Source organism: Vulpes vulpes, chromosome 5, assembly GCF_048418805.1.
Source record: "Vulpes vulpes isolate BD-2025 chromosome 5, VulVul3, whole genome shotgun sequence".
In the NCBI taxonomy this organism is placed as follows: Eukaryota; Metazoa; Chordata; class Mammalia; order Carnivora; family Canidae; genus Vulpes; species Vulpes vulpes.
Window position 1 is genome coordinate 65,531,471 of NC_132784.1, and position 15,789 is coordinate 65,547,259.

Below are 15,789 nucleotides of genomic sequence, written 5' to 3' on the forward strand. Positions count from 1 at the left end.
AGGATGCTGTGTCTCCTTGGAAACTAACCCCTTTGCTTAACTGAGGTTCTGGGGGTGGTTCTAACACTTGGCGCTAAATGGGAGGGGGGTGGGGGAGTTTGGTTGTGAGGTCGTCAGCACATGGTGCTGCTGCCAGCTGCCTCCTACACTCCCAGGCCCCGCCAGCCTGCCTTACCAATCTGCCAAGTGACTGGGGCAGGTGCAGACATGACCCAGGCTCCAAGCACAGAGCACACAACCCTCCCCACCCCCGACACATGATCGGCCTGTGCCACATGTTGCTTTGCTCACTCCCCCACCTCTGGGAGGTGTTCTGGGAGGGCCCCCCCTCCATACCCCAACTCAGAGTAGGTAGGCTCCTGCCAGGTAGAGAGAAGAGGTACCAGGGACTCCAGGAGAGCCCACCTGACTCAGGCACTCCCCAGGGTAGCCCTGATTCCCTCGCAAAGTAAATCAGACACACACAGGTCATGCTAGGGTCCCAGGGAAGGTTTTAATTCCAGTCCCTGAAATCTGGGAGACATCAAGAACCTCCTTGAGAAGACCTGGGGAGCCTGCCTTCTCACCTCCAACAACGGCCAGGAGAGACAGGTCCCCCAAAATATAAGTTCTGGTTCAAAGTTCCCAGGAAGTGGGACCCAGCTCACTAGCTCAGTGACTAGTCCAAGGTCAGCAGGAAGAATGTTGCTTTGGCTTAAGAGGAGCCACATCTTCTTTGTCTGGGACAGTGAGGAGAAGGCTGATCTGGGGGGGGAGGGGGGGGCTCAATGGGGACAGGGAAGATAGTCTTGTCTGGTTAAGGCAGCTCTGGGCCACACAGTGTGCAGGCCCCGAGGAGGGCAGAGGAGTCCAGACCAGTGATAGCTGGAGGGGAAGGCCATGCAGCAGCACTGGGAAGCTGGCCGGACAGACCCCGAGGGGCTTGTCAATCTGCCTTCCTACAGCAGGAAAATGCAAATCCTGGGTTTGTTGCCAGCTGCTCCAAGGGGGCCCTTGGCTCTGAAGAGCAGGGTCATGGTCCTAGAGGGACACCAGAAGGGGAAAAAGCACCGCAAGTAAGAAGCTGAACCAAGAGGGGAACACCAGTGTCTATGGGGTGCTGAGAGGAACAGCCTTGGTCTGGCCCAGGGCAGCTCTACAGCCCTCACCCCTGGGCTCACCAGGGCCACCCCACTGCTGGGGCCTAGCATTCCAGCCCTCCCTGACTAGTCCTGGTTGCAGGGAGCTTCATCCCCTAGCCCCACCCCAGCTCCGTTTCCCCAAGCCCCCAAAGTGCCCTCAAACCCAAACCATTCTAACTGGGGCCACAGAGCTGACATAACCACTGCCTCTTTCTGGGTTTCCTTCCAGGAGGCTGGGCTGGGGGAGGTGGTGGCAGGAGGCAGAACTCCTGTGGTTCTTACCATCTGCTTTTCTCTTCTGAGGGGACACAGCTGCCCTAGCCTGGGGGGGTAAGAAGAAAAGCCCCCCTTGAGAGCCCACCTCCAACTTGGCAAGCAGCCTCCTCCACATCAGCTTCTCTGGGGTGGGGGCGCTGCTGGGTCAGTGCAGCATCAAGCTGCGTGGGGAGCATAAGCCCCTTTCTGGGCAAAGCTCTGATGTGGTCTCCTGACAGATGCCAAGCCAGGCCAGGGCAGCCCAGCCGCCTTCCCTCTCACCCTCCCTCCCTCCCGTCCCATCAAAACCTGCCCTGGAAGGAGGAAGGGAATGACACAGATTAAAAGGTCCCTCCTGCAGGGAAGCCTCAGGCAAAAGGGGACTTGTGTGGGGGTGCACCTGGGTGGTTCAGTCGGTTAGGTGTCTGACTTTTGATTTCATTTCAGCTCAGGTCATGATCTCAGGGTCGTGAGATCAAGCCCCACATCAGGCTCTGTGCTCAGCACGGCACCTGCTCGGGATTCTCTCTCCCCCTGTCCCTCTGCCCTCCCACCCCTGTGCCACTTGCATGCACATGTGCACTTTCTCTCCCTCTCTCTAAAAACAAATGGGTGTGTGTGGGGGAGCTTGTGAGCTGACAGCAAAGCCAAGGAACCTGGGCAGAAAGCAGGAGGTGCTGAGGGCTGAGCAGAGCTCCCAGGCCCTCAGGAAGCCCATGTGTGGTGAGGCCACAGGGACCAAAGTTCCAAAGCTTTCAGGGATGGGGACCTGTCCCAGGGAAGCAGGTGGCACTGGCCCCACCTTTTTTTTTTTTTTTTTTTTTTAAATGATAGTCACAGAGAGAGAGAGAGAGAGAGAGAGAGGCAGAGACACAGGCAGAGGGAGAAGCAGGCTCCATGCACCGGGAGCCCGACGTGGGATTCAATCCCAGGTCTCCAGGATCGCGCCCTGGGCCAAAGGCAGGCACTAAACCGCTGCGCCACCCAGGGATCCCTGGCCCCACCTTTTTGATGGCTGTCCAGTCCTCTAGGATGTCGATCTCCTGCAGCATATACACGATGTAAGGACCTGCAATGGGGGTCAAGGAAGCAGGAAGCCCAGTGGAGGGGGCAGGTGACAGGTCTCCCGCTTGGGAGCTCAAAAACTTGGGGGAGGCAGTGTGGGGAGGCCAGGAGGCTGAGGACCATGGTTAGAGCTCAGGTTCTGCCTCCTGCCTCTTGGATCCCAGGTTCTTGGGGCAGGGCCTACGGCCTCATGAGTCCGTGAAGCGTACTGAGCCTCACCCCCTACCTCCCCTTAGTTCCTCCTCACTCCTCCCTCCAGTTTAAAGGTCAGTAGGCCAAAACCCAGGTCCCCCACTCGGGGACCTTGATCCCTCTATTCCCTGTCCCTTTAGTATCCCTTCATCTGGCCCCTTCTACACACAGACTTCACAGTCTCTTCCATCCTAGAGACGACCCTCCTTTGGTCTCCCACTCCCTTCCAGAGTGGGAGGGTCTGCTCTGTCCTCTTGGGCTCTGTACCTGATGCCTCCACACCCTCACCTCCTGTCAACCCACAAGTCCTCAAGGCCCAGACTCCTCCCTCCCTGCCTGCCCTGACTGCCATCACTGGGCGGTCAGTGTCCTGGGAGCCTGAAGGCTGCAGGAGTACCCAGGGGTGCAGGTGGAGGGCATGTGGATCCTGTTCCCGTCTGTGGTGGGCTCTGCCAGGGAGGATGAGGACTCAGCAAGCCCTGGGCTGAAGTGGCTCATGCCTAATGTGAGTCTGGGCAACTACTGTGTGGGATGTGGGTACCCCCAGTTTAGGCCACAGGGTTGCAGAGGACAGAGAAGCCATAGCTATTGGGGGGAAACCAGGAGAGGCTTCACAGAGGAGATAACAGGCACAGAGAGGCAGCAAGGCATTCCAAGAAGAAGGTGGGAAGTGAGAGAAGGTGGGGTGACGTGGTGGTGGTAGTAGGAAAATCTAGGACCTGTTGGGAATATTGTGGGAAAGCCAGAAGAACCTCAAAGGAGACTTCCCTCAGGAAGTTATGGGGAGTCACTAAATGGATACTTCTGTTTCTCTATCCAGCCCAGGAGAGACCCAGGGCCTCACAGGAAATTCCTGACAGTTGGATTTGCCTGGACATGGCCACATGATGCCAAATGACCATAAACTGCCATAAATGACTGCCTTCCATGTCCCCCCCACCCCCTCCCTTGGTTTGGAGCTAACCCTGCTGTCCTGCCCAGGTCAGGCCGCCGTGGGTGGAAGGATACCAGAAACGAGAGGTGCCTTCTTCCTCTTGCTGGGTGGCAGGGAGTCCCAGGTCTTTGCGCTGCTTCTGGCGTGCAGTTTGTCATCCCACCACTCTGTGCCCCCAGACCCAGAGTCAGGATCAAAGAGCTGGCCATCCCTGGACACCCCACCCTTGTAGCTGTGTCCATCACGTGAGCCAGACCAGCCCCTACCCCTCCTCTCCCTCCCAGGCCAGTGGAGAGCACCCTGGGCCAGGGGCTTGGAAGCTGAGGCCAAGGCTAGATGGCAGAGCCATGCAAGCCTGGAGAAGAGGTCACTGTACTTCTGTGAACCTGGTTTCTTCATCTGTTTAGTGGGCAGTGTGACAATGACAATTCTGGCCTCCCTGGGATACCATGTGAACACAGGCGCTGTGGACACGGAGGGAACTGTGGCTATTGTATGTGTGGGTGTGTCAGAATGACACCTCCTGTTCTGGAAAGAGAGCAGGGGCCAAGGAGGGCAGGGGGACCGTTCTTTCTGAGCCTCTCTGTGCACCAGGCACTGGGCTGTGTCCTTTCTGTGCCTGGTTCCATTTAGGCCTCAGAGTGACACCAAGAAGCAGGCTCTCCTACATGCTCCCTGTGCAAGCAGAGCAGCAGGTGGTGTGGGAGGGCGGGATGGGGGGTGGGTGGGAGGGGTGGGGGCATGGCTACAACAGTGCCTAGTGCAGCCTCACCAGAGCTGATGTCCAGGCTCTGGCGGTCCTCTTCCAGCCTCTGGATCCGCTCTTGCAGCTCCCCCTGTAGTGTGTCATAGAGCAGCAGCTTCTCGCTCTGGAAAGGGTGAAGGTGCTCAGCAGGGTAGCAGGGACAAGCCACCTTCCATTCACCTCCCCGAGCCCAGCCCGCAGTCACATTCACCTCCAGGTGCTGTTTGGCTCCCTGCAGCTCACATTCATACTTATTCCGGATCACGTCCAGACAGAAGCCCTTGTAGATCCCTGCAGAGGGAGGGAGATGGGAAGCCCTGCTTGGCCAGGGTCTTGTGTGTCCAAAAGGGGGAGCCAGGAGCAGAGCTGGGCAGGAATGAGGAAAGAAGGGAACAGACAGCCATGGGCTCTGGCAGAGGAAGATGCGAGGAGGCCTGGGGTCACCCCAGAGCACAGGACAGCCCACAGACCTGCCACCTGAATGCGGATCTTGAGGCTCCGCTGCAGTCCCCCCAGAGGCTCTGTGTATTCAGGTGCTCTCTCAGCCCCCACTTCCTCCAGCCGCACCCTCAGCTGACTCAGCCGTTCCCTGAACAACCTGGGAGGGAAAAGGCAGCACATGTTTGTTCATCAGACACGTGGCTAAGCGCCTGCTCCATGGCAGGTCCCATGCGTCAGGCCCTTGGCCACCCCTGCCCAGCACCAGGCCCGCTGCCTCCTCACCCCAGGGTGCCTAAAGACCCAGCCCTAGACGCCCCGCGCTCACTTCTCCTTGAGCTCCGAGAACTGTTTCTCCAGGTCCAGCATCTCATTGACGCACTCGCTGCGACGCCGCTCATAGTCCTCGTCGTCCATCTCTGGGACAAGAGGCCAGTCAGCTCTGGCTGAGGAAAAGTGGGCAGACGCTTGTGTGCACATGTTGGGGGCTCACCTGAGCTCTCTTCCTCCGATTCAGTTTGGCTGCCGCTCCGCTCCTCCTCGCTCTCTTCCTCCTCCCCATTCATCTCAGTGGCCGAATCACCCTCTGCTTCCATCTCTTCTGTGTCTTTGCTTGGAGGCTGGATGGGCATCTGGACTCTGGGAGGAGGGGAGCCATCACTTATCATCACCCTCAGTTCTGAGTGAGAAAGTGACCATGTGGGGAGTCAAACCAATCCCTGCCCAAATATCTCCCAGAAGCCTGGGAGCCACAGAAACGCTCACAATCTTGGACATTGTTGGTGATCCCAATCTGGGGAATGCTGGCCAAGGTGATGATTCCAGAAGCTGGCAAACACCAAGGATGGATTCCCCACTGCCTCTGGGACTGGGCCCGCACTCATGGCTGGGGTGTTTAAGGACCTGCACAGACTGGACTTGAAGTACTGAGCCAGCTCCTTTACCCCACCATCCTTAAGTGCGCCATGCCTTCATACTCCCCACCCCGTCCATTGATCCTTTCAGCTGGAATGCCATCCACTTCTCATCCTGAGAACTCTCTGCAATCCTCATTTTCTCGCTGTGTTCTGGATCAACGCCTATGTCCTTCTGCTTTCTCTGGAGCCTCATATTACCAGTACCCCCATCTCCACTGTTTCTCCGATCCTTCCTCTTGACAGCTTCTACCCATGAAATTTTAGATGTGTTCGGGTATTGTCTCCCATTTAGAAATAGCAGAACACAAAACCTCGCCCTATTCCACTTAACCACTCCTCATTTCCCACCTCACAGCTACCTTTCCCAAGGCTCTGGCTGTTCCTACTCTTTCACCAACCAGAGGTTCCATTCCATATCTCTATGACTGCCCTCAGCTGAAGTGAATTCTGTGGCATCAACCGATGTCCACCTTGTGTCCAATGCCAGTATTTTTTAGTGCTTATCTTTGTTGACTTCTCAGGAACAATGAACACTATTAATCATTCTTTATTTACTCATCTAAGATTTATTGAAGATCTAATATATGCCAGGTACTGTCAGATGCTATGGTCAGATGCTGGGCACGATGGAGCAGACAGACACAGTCTCTGATCTCAAGGAGTCTGTAGGTTCCTGGGAGACAGGCAATAAGCAGACCGTACTGTGGTATGAGAACGGTTAAGACTGGAGGGCATATGGGGGAGGCATCTCACTGGAACCTGGAGCTTGCTCCAACAGTGAGGGCTTGCAGAGGAAGATCCTTGCTGCAGCAATAGGGAGGACTTGCAGACAGATGAGCTGAGATGGCTGGAGAGGGAACATTCCAAGCAGAGTGAATAGCATGGGCAAAGACTCTAGAATGAGAGAAGGGGCAGGGGTGGGGGTACATGAGTCTAAGCCTCAGAGAGAAATCTGGGGTGCAGAGATCTGGTCATCGGCATATAGTGAGTGCTTCAGGCCTTGGGAGAAGGCACAACCAGCAAGGCAAAATGTGTGGAGTGAGAAGAGGTCCAAGATAGAACTCCCAGGGCCACCAAAGGGGCAGGTGATGAAAGCCCTGCAAAGGAGAAGGAAATTAGCAAGAAACAGGAAGAGAAGCACAGTCATGGGGAGAAAGAATTTCAGAAGGAAGGACGATCATAGTGCCAAATGCAGCCAAGAGATCAATTATGAGGAAGACTAAACAGTCCACCCAACAGCTAATCTCTACCTACTGAAGGCTTCGATTTCACTGTGATGTTCTTTCAACTTCTCTGGGCACGGTACTGTAGTCCTTTAGATGGATATAGACACCACTCCCTCCAGGAAGCTCTACTTGTTTACATCTCCTCTCTATTTGCCCGTTTTCATGTCTGTCTATCCAATCAGGCTGTAAGCCTTACCAGGATGGGGATGCACATGCACCTCATTCACCCAGCACAGTACTTACTTCACTTCACAACTGGTGGATATGCAAATACAAATTAAACAAAGCACACTTTTTTCAGGGCAGCTTTTACTTCTTGATTGCCCCAGGACCCTGTAGTGGTAGCAAACCCAAAGTATTCTGTTAACTTTCCTTGACACACTGGGACGCCTGGGTGGCTCAGGAGTTGAGTCTGCCTTTGGCTCTAGGCGTGGTCATGGGATCCGGGAGTCCCACATAAATTTTCCCTGCGGGGAGCCTGCTTCTCCCTCTGCCTGTGTCTCTGCATCTCTCATGAATAAATAAATAAATCTTAAAAAAAAAAAAAGCAAAAACCTTTCCTTGACACAATTTGAGTTGTGTATAATTAACTGGCTCACGGCTCGGCTTAGTCGCATTCTTCAATGATTTCACAAGTGATGTGAACCTGAGCCGAAAACCTCAGTTCTCCAGACCAACCTCATCTTTCCCATTCTTAAGCAGGAACTGAGTTCCTGCAGTTCCCAAACTTCGCAATTCCTCTTCATTGTAAAATTAGATATATTTCCTTTGTCTCCAGCTGTCTCTGATTCTACTGAGGGAGCAACATTAAATCACAACCTCCCCTCCTTACCCCAGGTGCAAAAAGAGGCTAACCAAAAGAGGATAACCATTGCTACTCTTAGCGTTCTAAAGATTGCAAGGCGTAGGGGATGGAAAAGGAAATTATAAGGCGCTGTACACACACAATTTATATTTTTAGAAAGTGAGCATTTCGGGGCGGACCTCCACGGAAGGCCGATTCTTGTCCTTGGAGGAACCCACCCAGACCCCTGCGCGGCGCGGGGCGCCAGGACCCTCCCGCTCCGTTCCATTCCCGTCTGCGCCGGCGCCGCGGGCGGGGGAGTCACTGCCTCTTCGGCGGCCAACAGCGGCCCCGCGGCGCCGCACGCGTCCGGCCGGTTAGGTCTCCGCTTCGGCCCTGATTGGCCCAGCCCCGACCGACTGGCTAGAGAGGCCGAACCAGGTGCTCTGAGGAGCGTTACGCACCGTGGGGAAGGGGCCTCCAGGTTGACTTCTGAAACTCCCAGAGAGGTGCCCGCGGCTGCCGGGCTCCCGGAAACGACGCGCTAGTCCCTCTACTCCGGGAGGCGGGGCCCGCTGCACTTCCGCATACGTCATCAGGAGGCGCCGGTCGCGAAATTCACAATTAGACAGCTAGCGGCGAAGCATGCTGGGATACCGCGGGGCCGGTCTCCATAGCAACCGGCCGACATTCGCGCAGGGTTTTGGCCGGCTGGCGGAAAAGACCCTCGTGGTTTCCTTGCTGTGCACTCGGCGCCTCTTGGGCCGCAGCAACCTCCTCCCCACCCCTGTGCCCCCCCCCCCCCCCCCCCCGGGGAAGGGAAGAAGCTGCGACCCCACCCTCTGCCCGCCAGGTTCAGGAGAGTCATGGAGCCAGCTGTAGGTGTGAACACTCATTTATTTACACATGGTCGTTGGTAGGCAAATAACCCAGTCTGTTCGACGGCACAGATTTGGCACGGAACCTGCAGACCCTTCCTTTCCCCAGAGCTCCCGAGGGTGGAGGCCTGGAAGAACCAGGAAGTTGAGTTTTCTGCCCCAAAGCTAAGAACTAAATTCAGCGCCTTTATCTGATTTCTTCCAAAAAGTCCATTTTGTTAAGTACTCAGACTTCTCAGTTCTGCCCCATTCATACTCTTTGCTCTCCGACTGCTCACCCACCCCAGATTGTTAATAATAATAACAATAATACTGTAATAATAATAATACTTCACATTTGTACGAAGCTTACAGAATGTTTTCACATATAGCATCTCATCTGAGCCTCCCAACAGTTCTGTGAGGTAGGTATTTTCACCTCCCTTTTTACAGATGGGATAACTGAGGCTCAGAGAGGAAATGGGATTTGCTCAAGGCCACACAGCTAGTTAGTGGTAAAGCTAGGACTTGATCCCAGCACCCCATATTCAAGTCCAGTGTTCGAACACCACAGCTACCACGGTAAAGTGGAGTGACATTGATTATCCCTGTCAGGCCTGAGGGACGGCCTAAGGAGGGAAAAGGCTGAGACTTCTCTGACTAGGGGAGGGAGGGCCTCAGCAGTGACGAGGGGAGTCAGGGTACTTGGCCTTCAACTCCTGTTTGAACTGGCGGTAAAGGATCTTATTGTGCTGATTTTCTGCCTCCTTTTGGGGATGGAACTTCAAAGCTTCCTTAAAGCCCTTATGAACCAGGAAACCTTCGTTCAGCACCTCGAAATCAAATCCTGCCACGTGCAGCTCACAGGCCTGTTGGAGGAGAGACAGGTCAGTGAAGTTGGATGACATTTCTAGGGCTGAGACTGGCATCCCTGAAGCCTCTCTCCAGCATCCCTACTCCTTTGGAGGCATCTACACCATCCAACCACTTCCTCAACTATGACTATCCTGCCACATTGCCTCCTTTCCATCCAGGACCACTCATAGCTCCCAGCACCCCCCACTCCTCCTCCCCCATTGCCCCTGCCCTTTCCCTTATGGGCACCTGGCTGATGCGATTGAAGCCGTACTGGCGAAAGCGCTCGTCGAAGGTGGGCACCTTGCCTCCAGCCACGTAGAATGGTTCCCAGGGGTCCTGCCAGGGCACCACGTAGGCAGGCCTCAGCAAGCTCTCTTCTGGCAGGTTGACCCAGCGGGAGTAGTTGGTGGGTGCCTGACAGGGCGTGCACAGCCCATAATAGAAGGGCCTCACCTCGCCCACTTGGTAGAGCTGCAACAGCTCATTCTTGTTCGTAGGCATGCGGCGGGCTCGGCGGATCTCAAAGGCAGGTACCACCAGTGCTGTGCCCGCCCACTGCTTGCTCTGATCCAGCATTTCCCGAAGACCCCTCCACAGCCCCTCACTGGGAACCATGTCCACGTCGATTACCAGGGCATAGTTGGCCCCCTCACGAGCCAGATTCCTCAGCAGGTTATTGGGGTAGGAGACGTTGGTGCCCAGTGCATAATTGATCCCTGGCTGGGCCACCCTGGCTAGCTTGTCAAAGACCTCCTGGCAGGACCGCAGCAAGGCAAACTCCCCAGGCTCCCGGGGATCAGGCACAGCGGCCTCGTAGCGCGAGGGGCACACAAGGTGCATGGCAACCCTGGCGCGCATATCGGGGCAGTGGCTGCTCAGCGCGTAGGTCAGCACCGTGGCTAGCTGCGCTTCCTCCTTGGTGGCCGCGAACACCGCCACGGATAGCGGGCCCTCCCAGCGCTCCAACAGGCCCGACAGGTGCAGCAGGTTGTCCACGCTGGCGTGAGTGGCCAGGATCACATCATTGGGGTCCATGGTGGTCTTCAGTAGGCCCCTGTAGACGCGGTAGTCGCCACTGGCGTCCAGGACGCCTCCAGAGGCCAGAGCGGTGCGGAGTTGCGCCTTGACCTGGTCCACGGACCGCGGGGACGGGGGAAAGAACTCGAAATACTGGTCTTGCTCCTCCTGCCCGTGGAGCCCGGACAGCAGCGACAGGTAGAGCAGCTGCAGCATCGCCACCAGCATTAGCGCGGCCAGAAGCAGCTGGTAAAAGGCGCACCGGATGGCGTAGGACATCTGCATGGCTCTCGGGGCTCCGAGCGCGCAGCAGGGACCACCGGGCCGCAGCCTTTGCCAGCCGCAGCAAGCCCGGATTTACCGCAGCCTGCCGAGCACAGCCGAAGCGAGCCGAGGCGAGCCGAGCCCCGCGCAGCTTCCCCGTCGGAGCGGGCCTTGGGGCGCGCCAGCTCGCCCCCTGCGCGTGAGGAGGAGCTACTGCATTCGCCGCCGCGCCGCGCAGCGCTTTGCAAACCCTGAAAAGTGCCCGCGGCAGCGCCTGCGGGGTTCTTAGGGATCTGCAGCCCTCCCTCCCGATCAGTGTGCGACCCGCCCCCGGACCCAGCGCGTTCTGAAACAACGGCGCGCTCCCCCCGCCTTAGGAAAGGGAAGCCGCGGCGAGCTCTGGGTGCAGCTGGGGGAAGGATGATGCGGGTTCGCGGCCGCGGCGGGCGGGATGGAACACACAAAAAAGCCCTTTCTCTTTCCGCCGTCTCTCCCTCCGCCAGGTTCTGTGAAACGCACACTGAAGCAGGGGTGCGGAGAGGCTCGGAAGGTGCGGAGGAGATGAGAGATAAGTGCATGTAGAAAGGGCTGCTCTACGTGGGACGAGGTGGCCGAGTGGTTAAGGCGATGGACTGCTAATCCATTGTGCTTTGCACGCGTGGGTTCGAATCCCATCCTCGTCGATCGTGTTTTACACGAGGTGAGGGGGTGTACTTTTCTACCTTCCTGGGAAGAGGGCCCAGGCCCCAGTGGCCCGTAAAAGATCCGAACTGGAACTCTGGCTGATGCCAAATTGGGAGCCAATCTATTATCTGCGGCAATTAGAGAAACCCCTCTGGAGGTGCCGCCTTATTCTCTAAAGTGGTGGAATTTGGTAGTAGTGCGGTGTTCAGGCCACTGACAGCAATTCTCCTAGGGGGAGACCTTCCGCCATCCCCACTCCCACCCCTACCCCCGCAACACACACACACACACACACACACACACACGTTTAAGCAGGAGGCCTAGAATACCTAAAACACCGGCCAACATATACAGAAACCCCTTAAAAAGCATTTGTGAAATAATTAATCCATGGGCTCTAGACAAGGAGAGGCTGTGGGGAAAGGCAGGTACTTTCACAGCTCAATCAATTATATATGATAACTATATGAGCTCTGTGAATCTTGGGAAGGTGCAGACCGGGAAGGGCTTCCAATTTTCAGGACAGGGCTTCCAATTCCTCCCTATAGGCAATGGGAAACTAAGGTTGGTTTTGTATTTTAAAAAGCAAGTTTAAAATTTTTCTCTTTTATTTAAGAGACGCAGCAAGAGCACAAGCAAGGGGGAGGGACAAAGGGAGAAGCTGATTCCCCACTGAGCAGGGAGCCCAAGGTGGGGCTGGATCCCAGCACCCTGGGATCATGACCTGAACCAAAAGTGGATGTTTGACCAACTGAGTCACCCAGGAGCCCCAGGAAGCCAAGGTTGATGAATTGAAGAGTAACCAGGCACCTATATTTTGCAGCCCCAGCAAATAACACCTACTGAGCACCCACTCGGTGCCAGGGGCTGTTAGGCACCCTGGATGAAGCCTTGCAGGGGACTTGACAGGTACTATCTTTGAAGATTTGCACTGGTGACCTGTGGTAGGAAAGCGGACAAAAGTATATGCAGACCTGTTTGGCACAGGTCTTGCAAACTGGAAGCTCGAGTGTCAGGTTTGGTGCTGTTAGGGTCTTTGACCTGCTCAGTGTTGAAAATTACAATTTGAATCACATTAGTTGTTGGCTTTGGTGAATCAGGAGATTTCACATAAAATCCACATTTCCAACTTTTGTTTTAAATTCTGAAAGATCTGGCAATGCCAGGCCTGCATTTCCACAGGGTGACAATTGGCCAGAACTAAGAGTAGCTCACCCTTTGCAAATAGTTTTCTCTCTGCCAAGGTCTCAACCCTGCCCCTTCACTATTCACCCTGGCCCCTGAGCATCTGAGTCTCACCTGCAGCACTCACATGATACCTCCCTCTGTCTGCCCAGGCACCTGCTCACAGTGTCTTCCACCTGCCACACACTATAATGCTAGCCACATAGCCAGCATCAGAATGTTATTTGTTGAATGAGTGAATAAGAAGCTTCTGAAGTGTCCTCAGTGGCCTTAGCTTGAGGGGAGTCTGAAAAGTAGCAACTGAATCTCACTGAGGTGGCAAGATCAGGGAAAGCTATATGGAAGGCCCAGAGAAAGGCCTACTGCCTGATATCGGGGCAGAAAGGCCTGGCTGGAGAGAGACACGGGCTGTGATAGAGTGGAGCATGAGAGATTCAAAGACCAGAGTTGATGGGATGCCTGGGTGGCTCTGCCTTTGACTCTGGATGTGATCCCGGGGTCCCAGGATCAAGTCCCACATTGGGCTTCCTGCATGGGGCCTGCTTCTCCCCTGCATATGTCTCTGCCTCTCTGTGTGTCTCTCATGAATAAATAAACAAAATCTTAAAAAAAAAAGACCAGAGTTGAAAACCATTAATAAGGGATCTGCTTTCCACATACCTTACATTCTGCATCTCTTTCATCTGGCCATTCCTGATGTACATCGTTTTATATGAAACCTGTAATCCAGCGAATAAAACAGTTCTGAGTGCTGTGATAATGCTGTCAAATTAATTGAGTCTGGTGTGTGTGTGTGTGTGTGTGTGTGTGTGTACTGCTGGAACCTCTGACTTAGAGCCAGTCAGAAGCACAGGTAACCACTGGGACGTGTTCTGGGCATCTGAAGTGGGGCTGGTCTTGTGGGACCGAGCTGTGAGATCTGATGCTGTCTTCAGGTAGATGGTGTCAGAATTGAATTGTATTGGAGGACACTCAGGCGATGTCAGAGAGTCGCTTGGTGTGTGTGAGGAAACCCACATGTCAGAATTGGCGTCAGAGGGGATCCCTGGGTGGCGCAGCGGTTTAGTGCCTGCCTATGGCCCAGGGCGCGATCCTGGAGACCCCGGATCGAATCCCATGTCGGGCTCCTGGTGCATGGAGCCTGCTTCTCCCTCTGCCTATGTCTCTGCCTCTCTCTCACTGTGTACCTATCATAAAAAAAAAAAAAAAATTGGTGTCAGAATTGTGTGTATAGAACAACTAGGGATGCCTGGGTGTCTCGGTGGTTGAGCATCTGTCTTTGGCTCAGGGTGTGATCCCGGGGTTCTGGAATTGAATTCTGCATTGGGCTCCCTGTAAGGAGCCTGCTTCTCCCTCCACCTGTGTCTCTGCCTCTCTCTGTCTTTCATGAATAAATAAATAAAATATTTAAAAAAAGGAAATACAACTGAATTTTGTGTGTTGATCTTGAATCCTCCAATTTTGCTGAATTTGCTTATTATCTCTAAGCGTGTGTGTGTGTTCTTTTTTTCTGTGAATGTATGTATGATATCATCTGTGAATATGGATGGTTTTACTTCTTTCTTTCCAATTTGGATACCTTTTATTTTTCTTTCTTGCAAAAGTGCTGTAGTTAGGACTTCCAGTACAAAGTTGAGCAGATGAAATGGTAAAAGTGGGCCCTTTCCTGATCTTAGGAAGAGGCTTTCAGTCTTTTATCATCGAATATGACATTAGTTGTGGATTTTTCATAAATGTGCATCATCAGCTTGAGGAAGTTCCCATATATTCCTTGTTTGTTGAGTGTTTTTTTTTTTTAAGATTTTATTTATTTATTCGTGAGAGACACAGAGAGAGGCAGAGACACAGGCAGAGGGAGAAGCAGGCTCCATGCAGGGAGCCCGATGTGGGACTCGATCCCAGGTCTCCAGGATCACGCCCTGGACTGAAGGCGGCGCTTAAGCCGCTGAGCCACCGGGGCTGCCCTGTTGAGTGTTTTTATCTTGAAATGGTGTTGGGTTTTGTCAGACGTTTTTTCCACATCATGTGGAAAAAGAGATGACCATGTGGTTTTACCCCTTCATTCTATTCATGTGGCATATTCCATTAATTGTTTTTTGTATGTTAAACTACCTTGTATTCTGTAGTAGATCCTGTTTGGTCATGGTATACAATCCCTTTGGAGCTGCTTGGTTCCATTTTGTTGAAATTTTTACATCTATATTCATAAGAAATATTGTTTATTACATTTTCTTGTGATGTCTTTATCTGGCTTTGGCCTCAGGTTGATCTCACAGAATGAATTAGGAAGTGTTCCCTGCTCTTGTATTTTTTGGAAGAGTTTGAGAGGATTGGTGCTCATTCTTTAAATGATTGGTAAAACTAGCCTGTGAAATTACCCAGTCCTGGGATTTTCCTTTTTGGGACGTTTCTGATTATTGATTCAATCTTGTTATTTGTTACAAGTATATTCAGGCCTCCTATTTCTTCTTGAATCAGTTTTGGTAGTTTGTGTTTCTAGGATTTGTTAATTTCATCTAGGTTTCTCATTTGTTGGTGTACCACTGCTCATAGTATTCTCTTATAATACTCTATTTCTGTATAATCAGTAATAATGGCTTCACCTTCATTTCTAACCTTAATCATTTTAAGGTCCTCTCTCTCTTTTTCTTAGTCAGTCTAGTCAGAAATTTGTCAGTTTTGTTGATTGTTTCAAATAACCAACTTTTAGTTTCACTGATTTTCTGTTGTTTTTCCATCCTCCACGGTGTTTCACTCCACCTTAATATTTATCATTAACTTCCTTCTGCTAACTATGGGCTTAATTTGCTCTTCTTTTTCCTAATTATTAAAGGTGTAAAGTTAGGTTAGTGATTTGAGATCCTTCTTGTCCCCCCCCCCCCTTTTAAAGTAATCTCTACCCAGTGGGGCTCAAACTCAGGACCTTGAGATCAAGAGCCACAGGCTCCACCGACTGAGCCAGCCAGGATCCCCCCTTCTTCCTCTTAATGTAGGCATTTACACCTATAGATTTCCTCTCAGCACTGCTCTGGCTGCATCCCATAAATTTCAGCGTGTTGTGTTTTCATTTTCTTTTATCTCAGAGCATTTTCCAATTTCTCTTTCAATTTCTTTTTTTTTTTTTTTGAGGGAGGATTTTAAAGGTAGTTCCTTTATTTATTTTTATAGCAGTCATTGCAAATTACTCATAGAACTTAGTATACATTGTATAGATTTTTTTTAAGTGTTGAGGTAAAAAAATAAAGTA

General features: G+C 53.0%; 2 protein-coding genes and 1 non-coding gene across 7 annotated transcripts; 1 reads left to right on the forward strand and 2 right to left on the reverse strand.

Annotated features, from left to right (window-relative positions):
• Positions 1-474: 474 nt before the first annotated feature.
• Positions 475-8,268, reverse strand: BRMS1 (BRMS1 transcriptional repressor and anoikis regulator). 5 transcript variants are annotated; one of them, XM_072758450.1, is made up of 10 exons: positions 8,142-8,268; positions 5,244-5,389; positions 5,079-5,169; positions 4,783-4,910; positions 4,524-4,603; positions 4,340-4,436; positions 3,642-3,734; positions 2,381-2,445; positions 1,404-1,443; positions 475-1,020 (listed from the first exon to the last, which is right to left on the reverse strand). In XM_072758450.1, the coding sequence occupies exons 2-10, from the start codon at positions 5,380-5,382 to the stop codon at positions 1,013-1,015; spliced, it is 741 nt and encodes a 246-aa protein (XP_072614551.1). In that variant the 5' UTR covers positions 5,383-5,389; positions 8,142-8,268; the 3' UTR covers positions 475-1,012. The 5 variants fall into 5 exon arrangements, with proteins under 5 accessions (XP_072614551.1, XP_025860154.1, XP_072614552.1 ...); XM_026004369.2 differs by having other exon boundaries at positions 5,244-5,429; positions 8,142-8,256; XM_072758451.1 differs by having other exon boundaries at positions 5,244-6,764; positions 8,142-8,245.
• A 288-nt stretch (positions 8,269-8,556) lies between these two features.
• On the reverse strand, positions 8,557-13,151 carry B4GAT1 (beta-1,4-glucuronyltransferase 1). Its single transcript, XM_026004366.2, has 2 exons — positions 9,639-13,151; positions 8,557-9,403 (listed from the first exon to the last, which is right to left on the reverse strand). The coding sequence occupies exons 1-2, from the start codon at positions 10,692-10,694 to the stop codon at positions 9,212-9,214; spliced, it is 1,248 nt and encodes a 415-aa protein (XP_025860151.1). The 5' UTR covers positions 10,695-13,151; the 3' UTR covers positions 8,557-9,211.
• Positions 11,275-11,356, forward strand: TRNAS-GCU (transfer RNA serine (anticodon GCU)). The gene has a single exon. It is a non-coding gene; the product is annotated as a tRNA-Ser (tRNA).
• Positions 13,152-15,789: the final 2,638 nt, after the last annotated feature.

Coding starts and splice junctions, on each gene's coding strand:
- BRMS1 (XM_026004369.2), bottom strand. CDS start 5,418: ATGATAAGTGATGGCTCCCCTCCTCCCAGAGTCCAGATGCCCATCCAG. Junction 4,604..4,782: donor GATCCGCATTCAGGTGGCAG/GTCTGTGGGCTG, acceptor CTCCCTCTGCAG/GGATCTACAAGGGCTTCTGT. Junction 1,444..2,380: donor ACTGGACAGCCATCAAAAAG/GTGGGGCCAGGG, acceptor TTACCCCCCCAG/GCTAGGGCAGCTGTGTCCCC.
- B4GAT1 (XM_026004366.2), bottom strand. CDS start 10,694: ATGCAGATGTCCTACGCCATCCGGTGCGCCTTTTACCAGCTGCTTCTG. Junction 9,404..9,638: donor GCTTCAATCGCATCAGCCAG/GTGCCCATAAGG, acceptor CTCCTCCAACAG/GCCTGTGAGCTGCACGTGGC.